Source organism: Pseudorasbora parva, chromosome 8 (genome assembly GCF_024679245.1).
Source record: "Pseudorasbora parva isolate DD20220531a chromosome 8, ASM2467924v1, whole genome shotgun sequence".
In the NCBI taxonomy this organism is placed as follows: Eukaryota; Metazoa; Chordata; class Actinopteri; order Cypriniformes; family Gobionidae; genus Pseudorasbora; species Pseudorasbora parva.
Window position 1 is genome coordinate 38,904,085 of NC_090179.1, and position 22,559 is coordinate 38,926,643.

The 22,559-nt window shown below is 38.4% G+C and overlaps 1 protein-coding gene across 1 annotated transcript in view; it reads left to right on the top strand.

Moving 5' to 3' along the window:
* Positions 1–22,559, top strand: part of zgc:77784 (uncharacterized protein LOC402947 homolog) — a 75,066-nt gene that overhangs the window by 24,483 nt on the left and 28,024 nt on the right. The window contains exons 3-7 of the mRNA XM_067451176.1: positions 2,217–2,374; positions 5,296–5,416; positions 5,508–5,646; positions 7,917–8,044; positions 21,198–21,322. Coding sequence (XP_067307277.1) covers positions 2,217–2,374; positions 5,296–5,416; positions 5,508–5,646; positions 7,917–8,044; positions 21,198–21,322 — 671 coding nt within the window. The remainder of the gene's footprint in view (positions 1–2,216; positions 2,375–5,295; positions 5,417–5,507; positions 5,647–7,916; positions 8,045–21,197; positions 21,323–22,559) is intronic.

Below are 22,559 nucleotides of genomic sequence, written 5' to 3' on the forward strand. Positions count from 1 at the left end.
GATGGCTAACTGTAGTAGCGTTTAGTCCACTGTCTATAATAGCCTAATTTAGAGATCTCTTTTTTTTTTTTTAACTGACAACTTTGATCGGTTAACGTTGACGGTCAACCATCGGTCAAACGGTCATCGGTTAACATCCCTAAAGCAGAGAGAAAATGTAATAAGACAATTTCAGAGGTGTAAATTTGAACATGTTTATTTTAATTTCCATAAATTCCATATGGCTCGATTAATCCTGTAATATATGTATAGTACAGGACTTTTTTTTTTGACATTGCCAACCTGTAAATTCATTTGAGAGCAAGTAATAAACCCAAAAAAGTATTGTTTAAAGTTGCGTATTGTGCCTTTTTTCTTTACCAGTATTTGTTTAATAATTTTAATGGAACCGGAATCGGAACCGGAATCGTTAGGCAGAATCGGAACCGGAACCGGAACCGGAAAATTTCTCACGATTCCCAACCCTAGTCTTTAACAGTGTAAAAAGATCAGTATGCATGAAACAGCATTTCACCCCCCCTTTAATTTTGAGTAATTTTCCTCCAAAACAAGACAAAAACTTTTGATTATGTAGTAAATGCTTGTATTTATATTTTGGACTTTGGATTTGTAACGCATTTTTTTGCAGTGTAATATAACAATTTTATATCCAAACAGAGGGGATACTTTAAATGTTTTGAAATAAATAAGGAATCCTTGAGTAAACTTCGAGTATTATTTGAGTTGCATTGCTGGGCCGAGTGTCTGGACCTGGTTTTTGGTAACCAAATTATGGTCACCCTAATTTAACGCAACATAAATAGTCCAGGCCTGGTCATCTCTTGTCTAGCACTGTCGTCACTCCTCCTTTGATCGTCCTGGATCTCCTTCCGTGAGACTAGAGTCCGGTGGTCCAACTGCAACATAACATTTGCAGCAACATGCTAGCTAACATCCAGAGCCGATCCTGAACTCCCTGGGGCCCTAAGCAAAATTCTGCTAAGGGGCCCTCCTACCTGACCCGTAAGCTATTTAAACCTTTTGCCATTGCCATGCAGTTACACCTGACACCTTAGTTATTTCTGAATTGTGTAGTTCGATTAGTAATATGCTAATGTCATACTCTATTGACGCCAATTCTGAGTCGAATCTCTCATTCAGAGGAATATTTGTGTGGTTACTTCAGCGATTAGCATATGGCTTTGTATCAGTAGAGACCCTGGAGTATATTCGTATGATTGTGTTTTTAACTCGGTTCTCTAACTAAACTTATTTTATGAAAATGAACGCGGTGGGCAAATAATCCAATAAACCAGTAACGGCTTTGGGAGTGGCCTCTTAGGGCAGCGAAGCAATCGCATTCTGGGAGTTGTTGTCTTTCATCCCGATGAGACAAAAGAGTTGTCTTTTCTCAGTCTATAAGGCACCAAATTCAAAAATAATTTCACATTTCTAGTACTTTAATGACCCATTTTAATTACAAAGCTTAATGCTAAATCACTGAAGTACCCCTTTAAATTAACACCTGCCATGGTGTTTCTTATTTGTCGTCTCTGATTTAGATCCTCAGCTGATGCACCGAACCAATTATAGGTGAATCATGTAGTTTCTGCGACATAAGTGCCACAAAAGAACAGCATATTTTCTCCCTTACGCACGTTGCGTCTGACTCAACTGAAATTCAACTGCTTTTACGGGTGCTTGTGAAGGCTACTTTCAATAAAAGGTCAAACATATTATGAAAACTTGCTATGCGTCATGAGAGTAAGCAACTGAGCAGCTAACACTCTGTCTAGAGGGAACATGAGCATCTCTTATTATGAACCCGTCCAACAGATCTGCACCAGGCACATTTTTGACATAACGTGCCAGCCAGCATACACGGTTAAAGAAGTCACCACTCGCCACTGGTGTAAATATTAGGCAGCTCACTGGGTTTTGGAACAGACCCCAGTCATGCCATGTTTTTTTCGTTTGGTCAATTATTCATCTGTATTTAAATGTGAAAGTGATGTCATGAAACACTTTATAATTGATAAGATGAGAGAGCCAAGGCATTACATGCTGGAAGGAGCACAGGAGATCTGAGGACAGAAGCTGAGAGAAGACGCCTCATTCATCTCTGACTCACAATTCCCAAGTTCCTCAATGAATATCCATGAATAAACACCCCACACAGGGGAGCACAAACAAAAACAACACAACATAGAGCTAATACTTGTCTCAATCTCCCATAGTTCTCAGGGATGATTTCCGACAGCCTCCCAATGACGTGGTGGTTGCAGCCGGAGAGCCTGCTGTGCTGGAGTGCGTCCCTCCCAGGGGTCACCCGGAGCCCACCGTTTCCTGGAAGAGGAACAACGTTCGTGTCAGTGACAAGGACGGCAGGATCTCTGTGAGTTAATAGCAGAAAGTGCAAAGTTGGCACAGGAGTGATGATTAGGTTGTAGCGTAGCAATGACATCACTCTACCCCTCTGCAAACAGCATCGACTGGAATATAAATCAGTGTACTTACTCACGCCCTGTTCTCCAACAACAAATGAAGCAATGGTTGTTATATATATATATATGTGTGTGTGTGTGTGTGCAATGCAATGATTGCTTCTCATGTTAATTATTGTATCTCGTGTTGGTCTCAAACAAGTTAAACAACATTAAAACCTTTAAAATCCCTTTATAATCAGGCTGTAAACGTATTAGATAAAAAACCATTGAGACATCATCATTGTCAAATTTTTAACCGGTTAAATATATTAAATTTTGAGAATTTAATTGTGTACTCAAATGTACGGTTCATTTTTAAGATTCTTAATAATAGCGCACCTCCACCACTGAGGAGATTTGTACAGCTCTGCTCAGAACGGACTACCAGGACATCTAGGTCCACAAGTCGAAATGACTGCAGATTACCTAATAGAAGCTCTGCCTTTGCAGAGACAGCCTTCTCATTCAAAGCTGTTAAAGAATGGAACAATCTTCCAGATAGTCTTAAATTATCCTCTGATCTGAGGGACTTCTCGCAAAATGTTAGAACGGTATTATTAGATAATCAAATGTGTCAGCATTGACTATGTTTATGGTTAGCAAGTTTTTAATGTAGAAATTTTACATGGTTTATTGTTGACAGTATGTATAGGGTTAGTTTAGGCTGAAGTATGACTGTAAATGTGGTTGTAAATAGATTGTGAATTATTGATGTTTAGATGCATATATTTTATTGTTTTATCTGCCCAGGGACTGCGGATGGAAATTAGCTGTAGCTAAATCTGGTGTGAAGCCTCTTTTCTCTTGTAAGATTAATGTACTTGCACATGGTCCCTGTCAAATAAATAATAAACATAAAAAAACTTAAAAAATGACATCACTGCCAAATACTAATTGAATGTATGTAAAAGAAAGGTGCACTTTAGCTATTTTTTTATGTGTTGCACTGGTTACCGGTGTTGTTAACTAAAACTAAAACTATTAAAAATTATTTTTGGTAAAGGGTTTGTTCACCCAAAAATTAAATGTATGTCATTAATGACTCACCCTAATGTTGTTTCCACACCCATAAGACCTCCGTTCATCTTCTGAACACAGTTTAAGATATTTTATATTTAGTCCGAGAGATTCTGCCTCTCCATTGAAAACGTATGCACAGTATACTGTTCGTGTCCAGAAGGACCAGAAAGGTAATCTAACTGAAAATATATAATAGTGTATAAATAATAATAAAACAACATGGTGGCGTCTAGGGTTGGTTATTGTTTGAATTTGATTTTTATTTTGATTACGATTCCAATTAATAGATTCAGTTTCTTATAGATTCTTAATTTCGATTCAATAAAGTAAAAAAAAAAAAACACTTAGACTTATTTTAAGTCTGATAGAATATCATGAACAAACAAATACAGGCTATAGAACAATTAGACAAGGAACTTTTACCTGGCCTGAATTTTCTAAAGCCCTGAATAAAGTGAATCGATGGGGTTTTGCACAAAAAATATCCATATTTAAAACGTTATAAAGTAAACTATGTAGCTTCCGCCAGACCGCTTCCATGTTCAACTTGCACAGAAAGTGTAACACCAATGTCCCGTGATTTCAGCAGTTTGGATCACGTGTCAAACTGCTAAAATCAGACATTTGCGATCCGAATCATTGATCGATTCACTGATTCATGGCTGTTTGAATCTTTATTTGAGGAACACGGAAGAGACGACAATGCTGAATAAAGTCGTAGTTTTTGATATTTTTGGACCAAAATGTATTTTCGATGCTTCAAGAGATTCTAATTAACTAACTGATGTCACATATGGACTACTTTGATTAGGTTTTTATTAGCTTTTTAGACATGGACAGTAAAGTGTGCATAGATTGCATATGTTCTGGGACTTTTAAATCTTAAACTGTGTTCTGAAGATGAACCTGAAGATGAGGTCTTACGGGTGTGGAACGAGTCATTAATGATATCAATTTCATTTTTGTGTGAACTAACCCTTTAAAGCTTCTGAAATAAGTCTTTATGTCATGTATGTATACACTGTAAAAAAATTGTGGTGTTTTTTGTTGGTTTAACTTAAAAAAGTAAGTAACCTTTAAAGGTTAAGTTAGTTTTAAGTTTAAGTAAGTGCCTTAAAATTGAGTTTATTGAAATTAAAAATTTGAGTTGATACAATGAAGGAAATTAGTTTAATAAATAGAAACTCAAAATATTTTTGTATCTGAACCACATAAAAAATGTGATAAATCATGAAAATAGCACAATTTGGCTTGTTTCACTGCGTCATCAGAAATAACACACACATAATTTCCCAATATGCTTACAAAATCTTTTAATAATATTTTAATAAAGGTTGTCAAATCTCAAAAAATGTTCATTGTATTAACTCAAAATTGTAATATCAATCAACTCAACATTTTAAGGCAACCAGGGAACTTTTTTTCTAAATATTTTTTTACAGTGTACATATTTGTAAAAAAAATATATATTAATAATTTCTTTATAGTAAACCTTTTTTAAAGATGAATAAATTACACCTTAAACACACCATTTTATTCAATTCAAGAAGATATTATGGGAGCACTTTATTTTACAGTTCTTTTCCCCATGTGCATACTACATTAACTGGGTAATAACTAGGTTCTAATCCCGAATAACTAGGTACTAAGCCTAAACCTAACCTTAACCCACGTAGTTATCTTACCCAGTAATTTCTTAGGTAAACACACGTAAGTGCACGTTACTGTAAATTAAAGTCATTTTCACGTCAAGTTAAATGATGATATGAAGATATGTGTGATTGTATTTTTTTCTCTGTCTTTTCTTCAGATGCGTGGTGGTAAGCTGATGATTTCTCACACCAGGAAAAGTGACGCAGGCATGTATGTGTGCGTGGGCACCAATATGGTGGGCGAGAGAGACAGTGATCCAGCTGAACTTGTTGTGTTTGGTAAGTTCAAATTTCTGGCTCCTTTTTTTGTTTCACAAAAGAGACAAAATAATAAGCACTGTGTGATCTGTCTTTGTGATGGCGGGAGCAGAGAGGCCCGTGTTCATCCGCAGACCTGTGAATCAGATCGTTTTGGCTGAGGAGACGGTTGACTTCTTGTGCGAGGTTCATGGAGACCCGGCGCCGACTGTCCGCTGGAACAGAGACGAGGGAGAACTACCACGGGGGAGGCAAGACTCTGCTTACAAACATTTGTGATGCTTTCTTCAGTTATCATTCAGTTAGAGAAAGCTCAATAAACCTTAAACTGGACTGTTACTTATACATCCTCCATTCACAAAGAGAAATAATTATTGCCTAATACAACAAAACATTAAAGGGATAGTTCACCCCACAAAAAATACTCAACCGCATGTCTTTCCAAACCCATTAGATTTTCTTTCAACTTCAAACTAAATAAACATATTTTTTATGAAACCTGAGAGATTTATGTTGCTCCATCAAAAGTCCTTTCCACCAAAACTTAATGTTTATAAGCTCATAAAGAAATTGTCAGCCAGTATTGTTGAGCATGGATTTACTATATTTGATAAGCTCTACTGTATGTATGTGCATTGATTGGTGTGTTTATAATGAACAGGTTTAATTTAGTCTTTCATTCACATATAAATTGAGGCTGCACAATATTGAATTATATTGAATATCCATGCTTTATAATAGGCGTGAATGCTACCAGATTTTGAAACCCCCAAAAACGCATCAATCCATCATAAAAGTACTCCACACGGCTCCCTTATAAAGCAAAGCGATGTGTTTTTGTAAGAATAAAAATATATTTATAACTTTATGAACTACAATCACTGGCTTCTGGTAATGGCCGTACACAAGTCTAGTTCCGATGAAAGAGTAATTATGGGATTATTTTCATTTTCAAAGTTTCTAATTGTCTAATAGCTGATAAGGGTGATTTGTGTTTGTATTGCATAACTATAATTAGCATTTAGTCTGAGCCATTGTGTAGTGGCACGCATATATTGGTGTTTATGTGGGAGATTCAGGTTCAAATCTGGGGAGGAGGAGACTTATTACTTCTAACATACAAAAAATGTACACCGATCAGGCATAACATTATAACCACCTTCCTAGTATTGTGTTGGTCCTAATATTCTGTTAGCAGCAGATCCTTTTAGTCTTGTAATTTGTGAGGTGGGGGCCCCATGGATCCGACTTGTTTGTTCAGCACATCCCACAGATGCTCGATTGGATTGAGATTTGGGGTATTTGGAGGCCAAGTCAACACCTCAAAGTCATTGTTGTTCTCCTCAAACTATTCCTGAACCATTTTTGCTTTGTGCCAGGGTACATTATCCTGCTGAAAGAGGCCACAGCCACCAGGGAATACTGTTTTTATGAAAGGGTGTAGATGGTCTGCAAAAATGTTTAGGTAGGTGGTACGTGTCAAGGTAACATCCACATGGATGGCAGGACCCAAGGTTTCCCGGCAGAACATTGCCCAAAGCATCACACTGCCTCCACCAGCTTGCCTTCTTCCCATAGTGCATCCTGTTGCCATGTGTTCCCCAGATAAACTATGCACAAGCACCCAGCTATCCACGTGATGTAAAAGAAAGCGAGATTCATCAATCCAGACCACCTTCTTCCATTGCTCTGTGGTCCAGATCTGATGCTCACTTGTCCACTGTTGGCGCTTTCGACAGCATGGGCACCCTGACTGGCTGTGGTTATGTAGTCCCATGCACAACAAAGCTGAGATGGACTGTGTATTCTGATACCTTTCTATCAGAACCAGCAATAACTTAATGAGCAATTTGAGCTACAGTAGCTCGTCTGTTTGATCGGATCACATGGACCAGCCTTCGCTCCCCACGTGCATCAATGAGCCTTGGCCGCCCATGACCCTGTTGCCGGTTCAACACATAACCACTGTAAACACACAAGCGGTGTTATTCACTTCAGCTAACATAATGTCTGATCAGTGTATGTTAGAAACTGCAACAGTACAATATAGTACCTAGAGGAATGGAAAAACATCAATTTTTTATCGTGTGATTTAAGCTAGTGAAACAACTTGTTACCATTGTTGTCAGATTTTATTGGCAATATGACAGATGTTATTTAAATAAAAGTTTAACTAATAGCTTTAAAGATTTCATGCTTCACCCATTCAATTAAATTGCTGTAAATGTATGACTAGAAAAATCCCTTGTGTTGTGATTCCATTTTCTCCCAAAAGAGTTTGCTGTCTCCTATCTTTATAGTCAAAAACGTGTGTATCCCAAGGATAAAATATAATTAGTGTTTCATAGAGTCTGTGGCGCAATAAAGCACATTTCAATTGCATATATGGTGGAATTTGACAGAAGTGTCCTCTCAGACAGTGGAAGGATGTAGACAGGGTGTAAGAGAAAGATGTGATGACTGTTCAATCTGCTCTCCTCACGGACAACCACTGTCTCTTTTCACCCTCTCTGCTGAATAGATTTGAGATCCATGGTGACAACAGCCTACGTCTGATAAGGGTGCGAGCGGAGGACGAGGGCACTTACACGTGTGTCACCGAAAACAGCGTGGGCAAAACCGAAGCCTCCGCCGTGCTGCAGGTTCACGGTAAGACGCACATGCATGCATTTTCAGCTTTTTACACGTGTGTCGGCACACGCCACAGAGCGCATGAAATATGAATCACAAAGAAGCGAGCTGATGTCCTTACATGCATGTTGCTGCTCCTCTCCATTAAACAGACTTCACCGCAGCCATTTGAACCTGTCAAGCTCAATCAATCTAATCTATGTGAAGTCACATGGAAGAGTTTATCAGCTCTTCCTTTGCGTAAATGTTAGCTCTGTTCTACTTCACAAGCTGCCTCATTGCCTACGTACATAGGCAGCTGACATTAAAGGCCAGACATGAATGTTTGGCATATAAGTACAGCTGAACACGTATATCGCTGTGTCTGAAATCGCATACTGTATATAGTGGGAAGTACATTTGGTTTGAAATTTAATTCATGACCATTAAAAAGTGCTCAGAATGTGATTAGTCTGACTGAAATTGGGATGTACTACATCGATCATGTTGTGTTGTCATGTTACCTACAGTGTCAATTGAGTTGCTCCACTGCCATTCACAAATCTTCTCTCGTGGCTTTATGGGATAGTAAAGAGTCCGTTTGTTGCGTACTTCAGAATTTAGATGGAAGTAATAGGTCATATTGGTACTTTTTGTCTACTGTTTAAGGGATGGGCAATATGACCAAAATCTTATATCACGATATAAGTAATTTTATTTCACAATAACAATATATACAACAATATAGTTATTTTTGCTTTAAGTAAAGTTTTTCATAAAAACAGTGATAAGGAGCAAAGAAAACAAACTACATTAGAACAAAGACACGAATGAAGTAGACCTACATAAAAAACATGAAATACACAATTAATATACAAATAAAGCACTAGAAATATAAAATTATTCTTGTTAAAGTTACAAAAGTGATTCAGTCAAGAGCAGTGGGAGATGCTGTTGTTGGGACAACTGTTGTTGTTTGATTAGCATTAATAATAACAGCAGGTAAATTTGGATGCTGTCCCTTTAAGACCGACCGCACTATAGTCATCAATTTCCTCTCTCAACTGTTAATTTTCACTTAAGACATTAATGGCTCTTTTTATTTGCAAAGACATGGTCACTTTGACACAAGGGTAAGTGTATTGAACCTTTCAAGTCCAATTAGGCAGAAAAAGCACTCACTCAGTGTTGAGTTCTCACACACTCTATGAGCAGCGCTGAGAATCAGTCTCTCAGAGAACACACATATGTATGCTGGAATGAGTTCTCTTTCGCTGCATACGGCACTTCAGCAGTTTAAAATCAACTGTTTTTAAACTGCAATGCCCAAAAACACATGCAAATGATAAGCTTTTGTGAAACTTAACTAATTAGTGAAAAAGGGCAAATATGGGAGATCCACATACAGAGCAAAGCATGTTGATGTACGCAATTTTCATTGTACAAGTTGTTAAAACCAAAGTTTACTTTAGGTTTAAGGTGACATCCTAACTGTCATGGTGACTTATTTGGAAACCTATACATAGGCAGCAAAACAAAACACGACACAAATAGTGAGACTCTATTCACAATTGACGTTAGTATGTTGCTAACCTAACAACGCAAAACTGAAATGCTCATAAAAAATACTTAGAATGTAAAGATATTTACTATAAAAAAAGTGTGTTTTTTTTATTTTATTAGACTGAACTAGGGGTGGGCGATATACTGGTAAACACAATTAACAAGTAGAAATGTCAACCGGTTGGACTATCCGGTATGTCAGCAATTTTGGACTATCGTCTCGTTTAAGCGTATCGTTTGCATGCGTTATTAAGCACTGCGGTTTAAAATCAGGTGATTTTAAACAGTTAAAGCACAATTAGCAGTGACTCCTTTCAGTTTATGCTCATGCTCTCTGAGGACTGTTTCTCAGTGCTGTCTGAGAGAAGTGCGACATGAAGCCGTGAGAACTCAAATGAGTGCTTTTTGTCAAGTAATTGGGCTTGAACAGCTAAATACACTTAGCTGTGTCAAAGTGACATGTATTTGCAAGTAAACCGAGTCATTTAGGCCTTAAGTAAACTTAAAAAGAAATTGAGAGAATGCACAAGTTTATCGGATCCGTGCGTTAGGTCTTAAAGCGACAGCATCCAAATTTACCTGCTGTCATCATTAATGCTAATCAAAATGTCTACTACTCTTGACTAAATCACATTTGTAATTTTAATCAAACTAAATATATATTTAATTCACACAGTAAAGACACAGTAAACACTTTTTATAGCCTAGAAATTTAGACGCACCCTAGCGGCAGCAAATCTAATCTGCCTGCGAGTGTCGTCTAGCAACTCTCAATACCCTTCTGAGCTGTATTCCCCTAACTCTTGCCGGGCCAATCACATCACAATCACGTGTATGACTAGAAAGGCAGGCCATAATGACGATGGCCGAGTTGCGCTTGCGTGCTTCTAGTAAACACAGAAACTGGCGAACGGCGGTCTTTCGAATCAGCTTTGACCACGACTCTGGAAGACTTGGAGTTAAGCTTGGAGTTAAAAGAACAAAGAACGGCACTGAAGTCATTCTTAAAAAGGGAAGATGTGTTCGGAGTTTTGCCGACCGGATACGGCGAATGTTTAATCTATCAACAAGCTCTGCCTCACCTTCGTTGCTCTGGTTGGTTGTAGCGCTATCCTATCGCGTGCAGAGGGAGTTTGAAAGACAACCGTTTATCCCGCCCCTCGGATTGAGCCCTGTCTATGGTGAGTTTCCAGACCAAACATCTTGATGTGGGTCTGGCTTGTCAGGCTACACTTTTTATACATTTCAATACTTTAAACATTTGATTAACATACATTTTAAATAGTTCTTCTAGTGCCTGAAGTTTTTCAGTCTATTTCCTTTCAGTTTATTTCTATTTCTTTGTTCACTGCATATCGATTTTAATGTATTTTAAACCATTCAAGTGCAAGAGGGCGTGAAAGAGAACTCAATTCAGAACTGTTTTCTGTGCTGCACACACATCCAAGCGCACGCAAAAAAAACACCTCTCATGTAGTGTACGGATATGGAGTTGAGTTCTCATTCACTTTTGCGCTTGCATGGACAAATAGTGGACAAATAATGGACAAAAGAGTATTTTTAAATACTAAACATTCTTTAGGCTGCTCAATTTTGTTCATGGTATTCAATAAATATAGCCTAACAAGCCAGACCCACATCAAGATGTTTGGTCTGGAAACTCACCATTGACAGCTCAATCTGAGGGGCGGGATAAACGGTTGTCTTTCAAACTTCCTCTGCTCGTGATAGGATAGCGCTACACCAACCAGAGCAACGAAGGTGAAGCAGAGCTTGTTGATAGATTAAACATTCACCGTATCCGTTCGGCAAAACTCCGAACACATCTTCCCTTTTTTAAGAATGACTTCAGGGCCGTTCTTTGTTCTTTTCTCAGAGAAAAGCTTAACTCCAAGTCTTCCAGAGTCACGATCAAAGCTGATTCGAAAGACCGCCGCCGTTCGCCAGTTTCTGTGTTTACTAGAAGGACGCAAACGCAACTCGGCCATCGTCATTATGGCCCCGCCCGCCGACTCTATACACGATGTGATTGGCCCGGCAAGAGTTAGAGGAATACAGCTCAGAAGGGTATTGAGAGTTGCTAGACGACACTCGCGGGCAGATTAGATTTGCTGCCGCTAGGGTGCGTCTAGATTTCTAGGCTACAATAAATAGGTTTGATTTCTAAATGTTTAACTTTTTTTTATTGTATGGACAAAAACAGTTGAAAAACTTTTTTTTATCCATCATAATATATTCTACTGAAGATAGTAAATGCATACAGGTTTAGAGCAGCATAAGGGTGAGTAAATTAAGGCAGAATTTTCTACTTAGGCGGATCACTATGTTTTGGAACAGAGCAACTACGTGGAGCTTATGTTAAAGCATGTGGATTACTGTATCTGACAGCTGTTATAGAGACGGTGTGCTTTAGCAAACTGCCGGAGTGCAGAGGCAGTGTTAATAGAACGTGGCAAAATGTGTGTTTGCATGTGTGTAGAAATGAGAGAGAGAGAAAGACTAAGCAAGGAAGAACTGGATGGGAAGCTAACTGGCACAAGCCGGGGGAAGCTGCAGCTGTAGCAGACCTGATTCAATTCATCCTCCAGTTATTTTGCCAGTCTGAATTAAGATGAGACCAAGCAACTCTTCCTCCATCTACTCTCTGTCTTTCTCTCTCTCTCTCTCTCTCTCTCTCTCTCTCTCTCTCTCTCTCTCTCTCTCTCTCTCTCTCTCTCTCTCTCTCTCTCTCTCTCTCCATTTTCTGACTCAGGGCCATTTTCTTGATGTTTCATTTGAGAATTTTCTGTCTCATTTGCCTTGATGTTTTGTTGCCCTTCATCATTTCATCCTTAACAACCCTTCCTTCCTCTTCACTGCATGCTGCTACATCTCACAAGGTGGCAAAGGCAGGCTGTTTTATGTCTGCTTCTTTTCATTGTGGGTGTGATTGAAATGTGTGTGTGAATGCTTCAAAAAGACATTTTATGTCATTACTCTGAATCTCCCATTAGATTAATGTGGATTTCATAGCTCAAAAAATAAGACGTTTAAAGCAGCTGCTTGACATTTATATAACTGAAACATGAACATTCAAACATTTTGAAAAAAACATATTTGTCAGACACTTTTATCCAAAACCATTTACAATGCATTGAAGCAGAACATTGTATCAGTAGCTAGCATTTCTTGGATATCAAACTTGCATCATCCTCTAGAAGCTGAACTACAAGGATTTTGAGACTGAATTTAGGTGATGTGGCATCATCCCAGATTATTGAAAATGGTGTAAAATAGAGGGGGGGGGGGGGGGGATCTGAGCCTTTGAATGTGGCTTAATTATTAGTCCACGCCCACATATTTGTGGCACCCATGGTTTTGACATTAATTTAATTTACAGATTCTGTTCCCACACATCTCTACATTTCCTTGCTCCTATTTCACTGTCTATATCAATAAAAATTAAATCTAATCTACAAGCAGATGTATGAATTTAGCACATGCAAACCTCAATCCTAAATGTTTTGCCATACCTGTTAAAAGGCGAGTAACATGAGGAAATGTGCAAATGTGTTTTTTCTTGCATATTTGTGACAAACACTGTGTAGAATATGCCTTACATTAAGCAGGCAAAACTGAAATACAAACAAATATGAACAAAATCCCAATGTGATGTTTTCAGCTTTGTTTTAAAAAGTTAGTGGGACAGGAATGTGTGTGTGTAGGGAGGGGAGAATGCTTATAAGACGTACGGTTTGAAGCTTTCTTTTTATCGTGTATAATTATTTATATAGGGATGCTTCAATCAGACAATCATTCAGGGCCTGAATTTATTTCCTGAATGGGCCTAAATTTATTGCCTGAATGGCGGCTTTTTTTATTTTTTTTTATTTATTTATTTTTTGTAATAATTCTCACCGAAATGTATAAGATCATGCAGTGCATTTTTGTTTTAACAATGGGGTAAGGGTTGCACAATAGCTTAGACACAGCACAAGCCTGACCTCAAACTCTGAATTGAATTCAGAAAAAAGACAAGTAAACAGTCCGTAATAAAATAAGAACATATAAACCAATTTACAAGCAATAGCACAAATAAATAAAACAGGATAAAGATACAGACCAAATTAAGTTGTTTTTTTTTCAGGTAGGTCTAACCGTAGTATTAAGGTAAGAAATTGTAAATGGAATCAAATGTAAAATAATACTGGATGGTCTTTCTTCAATAAATTAAATACATATTAACACTTACAGCTGTTTCACATTGTGTCAAGTGTCAGTGCAATATGCACCGTCACTGCAGCTGCAGCTGACTGAGGGTGCGTTCACACTTGTAGTTCGGTTCGTTTGGTTCGTTTGGTCCGGACCAAAAAACAAAAACAAACATAATAGTCCTGGTCCGCTTAGCGTTCACACGGACATTTTTAACAGCGAACCTAAAGTTACCGAACCAAAGGCACAGGGAGACACTCACAACCTGATTGGTCGGCTTATATGACGTAGGAGCTCGTTTGCCGAACATGCAAAACAATGCTGTGTGCGGATTACACGCGCGGGCATTTTATGCGTGTACATGGTATTATTTTTTACCAGAGAACTCATGAAGAGCTCATGAAATGTTCAAAACATTCAAAACACCGCTGTGTGCTGGATTAAACGCGATCATTTTATGCGTGTAACACATTTGGCATTATTTCTTACCAGAGAACTCATTAAGAGCTCATGAAATGTTTAAAACAACGCTGTGTGCTGGATTAAACGCGATAATTTTATGCGTGTACATGTGGCATTATTTTTACCCGCTGAGAACTCATGAAGAGCTCATAAAATGTTCAAAACATTCAAAACAGCAGCAGGATTCCCTCCGTTGTGCAGAACAGAGACGGCCGCTGTCGTCTGCACCTGCTAATAATGGGCAACACAGGAACTTTGATGAGAAGAGCCAGCTGCTTTTTGTGTGTTTTTTCTAGCATTTTCGAAACATGCTCCTCTGACCAAATATTGATGAGGCTCTTCCTCGTTGCTCCACGTTTGCCCTCTAATGTTAAAGTTACTCATTTTGGATACACCGATCTTTCTGCGTCGTCAAATCAGCTGCATTATGCGTCACATCTTGTGACATTACGTCCGGTTTTTGGTCCGTTTACATGTCTTTGGTCCGTGTTGCGTTCATATATCAATCGAACCGCGCCAGAGTTTGTTTGGAACCGCACCAGAGTTTGTTTGTTTGGTCCGCTTGTTTGGTGCGCACCAGGGTTCGGATGGCAGCGTTCACATATGTTCAAATGAACCGTACTAACCGAGCAATCGCACCAGGGTTCGTTTTAATCGAACCAAACATGACAAGTGTGAACGCACCCTGAGAGTATTCACACTGGAAGCGTTTGTACAGTCAGTCTCACAGTAGCAGTCCCAGAGCTTCATATAAAAGAGCATTTCTTTAGATTTCTTTTTAGAAGTTGGTGATTTATAAAGTTGGTAGTTTTGAAAATTTGTTGCCATGGGGTTTGTACAACAGTCGCATGTAAATGGTAAACAAGAAAATTGCTCTGATCATGTTGTTTCAGTCATACGTCCATATGTTTATGTAACAGTTTGTTGTTTTGGGAAGAAGGAGGCGGGAACTGGCGAACATTCAGCACTTTAATAAACCAATAACCTCAAAATGAAAGTAAAAACAGACACACATCCATGCACACACATAATAAAACATAAACAAAACTTAAAAGTCCAGGTCTGGTCCTCTTGTCATCGCTCCTCCTATTATGCATCCAAGCTCCTCCATGAGAGATACGAGACCGGCGCATTATCAATCAAAAGAACATGGCCTACCTGTCTGTCTAACTAAAAGAACGGTTATATATCATATTTTCTGATTATTTTTTTTAAATATTATACACCTACTTATCACTGAATAATTAAAGTTTTAATGGGTAAATTTTGATTCTTCATATTTTTTTCTGATATAGGCCTACTCCAGTTCTTGTTAAAACACACTAGACATGCTTATTCTTGACAGAAATAGAACCCAAGTGCAGTTTATCTGACAATGTGAACAGATACAAAACAGACGATGACTTGAACTTGACTTGACCAGACTTGACTTAAAGGGGTGGTTGCATGTGATTTGACTTTTTAAACTTTAGTTAAATGTTTAATGTTGCCGCTTGAGCATAAACAGTATCTGCAAAGTTACAGCGCTAAAAGTTCAATGCAAACGGAGATATTGTCTTTTATATTTACGGCAGTTTATTGCCTACAACAAAGGCCGGTTTGGACTACAACGAGCTTCTTCACATGTTGGTGAAATCATAAACCCTTGCTAGTTTATTTACCGCAGATGTGTCATGTGAGCAGCTTCACTGCTGCTCACGTGATGCGCCTTTACCCGGTGTGAATGCAGTAATTTCTTATGTAATTGAGGGTTGCTAGTTGCTGTGCTAGTAAACCTCACTCCTCTGTCCTCAAAAGGCACTCTAGCGACTGACACTAGAGGTTGCAGCCTTTAGCCTCCTTGTGAGAGCGTCCAACTGGCATGCCGGCGGACCCGGGTTCGAGTCCCGCTTGGAGCGGGCGTTTCGAACAGGAGGGGTTACACTTAGCATGCACGCCAATAAAAATATGTGCTGCTCACACACAACTCACACTTGTGGTCAAAAGTTGAGTCAAAAGTCCCTAAAGAAACAAACATCTTGCCCTGGGGGTAAGCAGATAAACATAACATTTTCATTTTTGGGTGAACTATTACTTTAACATCAATAACACTCACTGCTCTTGAATAAATAACTTTTTTCTTTGTAACTTTGTAACCTTAATGGCTGTTTCACACCACAAGTTCAAGTTCAAGAGTTCAAAAACTTGAACTTGAACTTGTGGTGTGAAACAGCCACAAGTGATAACACAGTGATAACACAAATTAAGATTTTTAACTCAAACCATTTTTCATTTAATGCATGTCAATAGGGAGCTAATTTAATCAAAAATATGATTAAAAAAATCATAACAGCAGCAGGATTCTTAGAATGCTGTCACTTTAAGAGCTGCATGGATCCAATATACTGTTACACAACTTTTCACTTCAGACAAAACTGACTGTGTTTTCATGCATACTTGACAGTAATGTTGTACATACATTTGTGTGTATTTGTAGCCTATAAATCTAGACGCACCCTAGCGGCAGCGAATTTAATTTGCAGCAAGTGTTGTCCAGCATCTCTCAATAGACTTCTGTGCTGTAAAAACCAAACTCTTGTCAGGCCAATCACATCGTGTATAGAGTCGGTGGGCGGGGCTTGACATAATGACGGCAGAGTGGCTACGACTGGAAGACTTGGAATTACGCTTTTGTCTGAGAAAAGAACAAAAAAACGGCACTGCACGTCATTCTGCATGTCATTTCTCCACGAAAGGAAGATGTGTTCGGAGTTTTGCTGACCGGATAGGGCGGAAGTTTAATCTATCAAATCTATCAACTAGCTCGGCTTAACGTTGCTCTGGCTGGTTTGCAGAAATCACAGAAATAAATAATATTTTAAAGTATATTAAAATAGAGACACATAATTTTAAATTGTAACAATATTAAACAATATTATGTTTTCCCCCTGTATTTTTGATCAAATAAATTCAGACTTGATGAGCATAAGATAAATCTTTTTAAAAACATGGAAAAAGTTTCCAAACTTTTGACCAGTCCTGTATGTGACTATAACTTAGACTTACAAATACATTTTGCATCAGTTTTATGCAAACATTTTTTCTGCCACTTGCGTGTCTCGTTTCATTTACTCTTTAAAGGTGTTTTTTTTTTTGGCGAGTGATAAGTGTGGACCCTGATCATAAGTCCCATATGTTACTACACAGTAACATTTTCTTTTCAGTAACTTAGTTAAGTAGCATAATTACATATTTAGTCTGTTAGCGTTTGCATCCTGTGTAATGTAATGAGAACACCTGGGCTCATAAGAGATTGACAGGGACTGTGACTGTCAGGGGAACGCTGTCTTCTCTGATCCTCTCAGCAGATGTTTGTTGCCTTCTAGCCTAACATTTTCCCAACATACCAGGGAGCAAAGCCTCGGCATCAGTGACTTAACGTGTTGAAGATTACGACTGACCACACTCATCTGCCGTTTTAACACTCATCAGACGAGCGATACACGATGAGCGGCCATGTGCATGAGAGCTTTCACCAAGCCCCAAACAAAATGCCCACCGGATGAGTCGTAAATCAAACGCATCCTCGTTCACTGGATCATCTCAAATGTAAAATCCGTTTTAATTCTGTGGCTTTTAAAGCGATAATTTACCCAAAAATGACAATTCTGTCATCAGTTACTCACGCTTATGTTATTCCAAACCCATAAGACTTTCATCTATCTTCAGAATGCTTCTGGTTACCACATATGTACGTTCGCTGATCAATGTTCATATGTAAATCAAATTCTAAATGAAACCAGTTCATCATGTAAAGTGAACGTTTGATTACCTGCTCAATTCATATGGATTTCTGGTAACACTTTATTATAATGGTCTGTTATTAATATTTAACTAGTAATTCAGGACTAATGAGTAGTACTACATTAACACTTCAGCTACTAGGCATTTTATGACCACGTTGATGGTAAAAACATACAGTTGCTCACATCTGACACGTTAATGTTGATTAATTAATAATTCTTTATCATTTGTTATAGTTACCTATTAGTTCTTAATGATGCCAATCTCCTTCATTAATTATTGATCACCTAATAAGGAAATATCTTAGTCCTATTCGACATTACTTACTGATTAGTTAAGCTTGGTTCTATATTAGTTAATAGTAGCTAAAGTGTTAATGTAGATTAGTCCTGCATTACTTCCTGCATAGGACCATTATACTGAATATATTTTGGGGGGTGAATAGACTGATGCAGGAACAGAAATCTCCCAGATTTCATTTTTAAAAAAAAGTGTGTTCCGAATATATGAACAAAAGTCACGAGTGTCATGACAGGAGTGATTAATTGACGATAGAATTTACATTTTTGGGTAAACTAACTAACCCTTTAAAGTTTCACACAAAAATTTAAATTCTGCCATTATTTATGAGGTCCAAACCTGAATGAATTTCTTCTTTCTGTGGTGGGCAAAACAAGAAGTCAAAAAATGAAAGTCAATAGGGTGCAAAACAGCATTCCCATTGGACCCAATTTACTTTCATTGTATGGGCAAATAAACATGAGACATTTAAAAATATATATATATTCTTCTGTCCCTTTAAGGCTCCAGATTTTCATTCTACGCAGAAGCATTTCTTAACTCATTATTTCAGTCCCCAAAGCTGACATACATACATAAGATATGCTGTCGCATGGGAGTTGTCACCTGCAGAAGTGTTCGTTAGCCCAGAGCCACTTTTCCACACACTATTATTCTTCTCCGGTTTTAGTGATCTTTGTCGGCTTCTCGTCATGAGCTGTTATTTGTGTAGGAGCTTGTAGCCCCATCAGAAAAAAAATGTGAAAATGGTGAAACAACACGAATGAGTCAGATCTCGCGCTTTCTCCCTGTCTGCCTTTCACGCTCTCATACGCCTTCTCTCACTTGATGGTGTACAAACCTACTGTGAAGTTTCTGAACAGCAGGGTAGCGGTCTGGTTATCTAAACAAAGACACACAGCTCTGAGCCCAGCGTCGTCCTTAAAAGTGGGCGGGAAATGGCTGCTGGATAACGCCGGCGGTTCTGTTTGGCTTTCAGAGTGATAAACCAAGCAGTAGCCACCTCAAACATCGCAGTTAAAAACAGATGTTTTCCGATACCGTGCATCCGCCGCTGTCCCAGCATGAGCCACTGACTCCAGCATCGGAATCTGCTTTGCCGTCACAACTAATTACTCGCTTTAATCTGGACTGAGTGGAGACTCTATATGTTTTAATCCAAAGGCTCACACACTATAACGTGCAAATCACAGAGCTGATGAGCCACAGAAGACAGCACTTAACTGATAAGTGATTTAAAAAGCTTTTTTTTTCATAGAGTGGGATATTCTGGATGGTATTTGGTGAGGATTAAATTCAATCAAACTAAGCAGGAGTCATGATTGTCACCCATAGAAAAGACAAATCACAAATGATGTCTCTTAAACATCTCCTTTTTTTCTGCTAGAAAGCTATGAGATTAAAACAAAAACAAATGAAGAGGTGTTTCATACAAAACAGCTGCAACCTGCCATGCCATTAAATCAAGCCAAATCTCGGTAGCGTGCTGCATCCTTTTGGTTTGGAAACTGATTTAAGGGTGTTGTTACCTGTTGTTATCATTGGCATAGTTCCTTAAGTGAATTTGGTGCTAAAGCAACACAGTGTGTGAATGACTAAGACGTTTGCTTGCGTCTTCAACTTAACAGATCTTTCTGAGAAAAATGCATTTCCTCTTCTAGAACTTTCAGGATGCCAAAAACTGCTCTTGGTCTTCAATATTTTCCATTTCATAATATTTCTTATGATATTATAACTTTGCATTAAATTGATAAAGTGATAGTAACAATTTTTACAATATTTCATAAAATTTCTGCTATTTTTATGCTCATCAAGGCTGCATTAACTTGATCAAAAATACAATAAAAACAGTAACAGTGGTGACAATTTGAAATAAACGTTTAAAATATAATTTATTCCTGGATTATAAAGAATCGTGGAGGACACCATGTTTATTCTTGCCTATTCATTGTGACATTCTTTTTAAATAAAATGATATTTCACATCCCATAGATTGACAACCAAATATACATTCATTGTGCTGTTTAGATTCTGGAATTTCAGTCAAATACATGCTATTTTCGCTGTGTATAAAACATATAATTCGCTTTAAGTGATTTTTCATATACAGTAATAGTCAGAATTATTGGCACTCCTTGTAAATATGATCAAAGATGGCTGTAAAAAATAAATCTGCATTGTTTATCCTTTTGATCTTTAATGAAAAAAATCCTCTTCACTCATCAAGAACAACTTCAGCATATTCGGTTGTCAAAGACGACGGGAACTTCAAAAGGGTTCTGTGGTCAGAGGAAACTAAAAAAGAGCTTTTGGCAGAAACCACCAGAAGAGTTTGGTGCGGACAGGGATAAAAAGTACCCCATGTCCACGGTTAAAAATACAGCTGGATCTTTAATGTTGTGCTATTTTCTTGCTGGAGGTCCTGGACATCTTGTTCAGATACATGGTATCATGGATTATAACAAATAGATCAAACTAATTAAATCTTATAACGGGCCATGGTTGGATCTTCCATCAGGACAATGATCCAAAACAAACATCAAAATCAACACACAAATGTGTCACTGAGCACAAAATGAAGCCTCTGCCATGGCCGCCCCAGTCCTCTGACCTGAACCCTGAAGAAAATGAGAGTGTGAAGAGAAGAGCTGTGAATCTGAAGGATCTGGAGAGATTCTGAATGAAGGAATGATCTCTGATCTTGTGTGCACCTGTAGTGCTTTATGTAGATGTCCAGCTTGTGTTGTTTTGCCAATAGCTTTTGCCATTATTTTTTGTCATTCCTCCAATATCTGTTTAAATGAAGATAGCAAAAAGGACAAACGTATAGAAAAAAACACGAAGCATTTGCAAATCCTCTAACCAGCCCCTATCTGGCTCTCTATGGTTTCAGTGCCTCCGCAGATTGATGTACGCCCCCTGGATCAAGTCGCTGTTCAAGGACGGACCGTCACGTTTCAGTGTGGCACCCAGGGAAACCCCCTTCCAGCAGTATTCTGGCAGAAAGAAGGCAGTCAGGTGAGTGTGCAACGTATGCTTCATACCTACAGTATCTAACCAACCAAACCATTTGATGTGCTCAATGCAGTGAAACTGTATAGGTCTGTTTCATTTTGTAATATATTATAAGGCACTTTTGAACTTGAACTAACATACTCAAGCTAGTGGCAACACCAAAATGTGAGATTTTTATAAGCACCAATGCTGCATATTTATGACACTGGAGTAATCAGCTTTCAATAAATAACTTTTTAAAATATATCAGAGTTATTTTCCTATTTTTAATAGCATTTACAAACATTACTGTTTTACTGTGTTTTTGCTGCCTTGGTGAGCTTAAGATAAAAAAATCTTCCTTTAAACCTTTGAACGGTTGGGGATGTACCATATTGCCCTTTAAAATTCATGCAGTATATGGTCAAGCACATACTGTATAGTTCAAGTGCACAATCTTTAGTGCATGATTTGAGATGTAGTTTATGAGTTGGCTCAGCAATGTCGCTCAATAATCCAATACTTCTCTGAATGTGTGCGTGGGTTTAAAGAGCCTGATTGGAGATCAAAGGCAGATCTCTTCATATAAAGATGTTGTATTTGCATCTCAGAGCATGTTTATCAGTGACTCATTAACTTAGCCAGAGCTTGAAAACAAGCCTAGAGCCTCTCAATGATTATATTTACCCTTGTTGATGCTGATTAGTCATGTATTGCTGATTGCATTGAAGAGATGTTTCAGAGCGTTGGATTGCTGGAGCCGGGCCCTTTGACAAAGCAGCATGTTTTCAGGACCATTATGCGAAACCACCGTCGAGAGTTGGGCATCCTAAGAGGAAAAAGAAAGGACTCGTGAAGGAGTAGGAGGAGAAAATTTGACACAGAGGAACATCAGGTGTCAGAGCAGCTCCCATAGGCCAGCAAAAGCACAGCGTTCGGTGTAATGGCAGTCAGAAGCGCGTTTCTGCTCTAAAAATAGACCTCCGTCAGTGCAGCAGAGAGCTAAAGACCACTCAGCCTTGATGGCTCACATCATTTTGGAGTCATTTGGGGTGTTGCCTGTGCAATGGATTTTATAGCATTTCCCCCGTGTTCACGTTTGTAAACCATTTGCAGCTCTGTTCAGGATTACGCTGTGGCCTTTTCACCTTGGTCCATTACTTGCCCAGTTTAAGCCTTTTAAGAGAAGTGGATGGATTCCCCATCATGTATATACCCCGAGTTAACCTAACTGAAGTCCCACAAAGGAGCAAACAGCTTT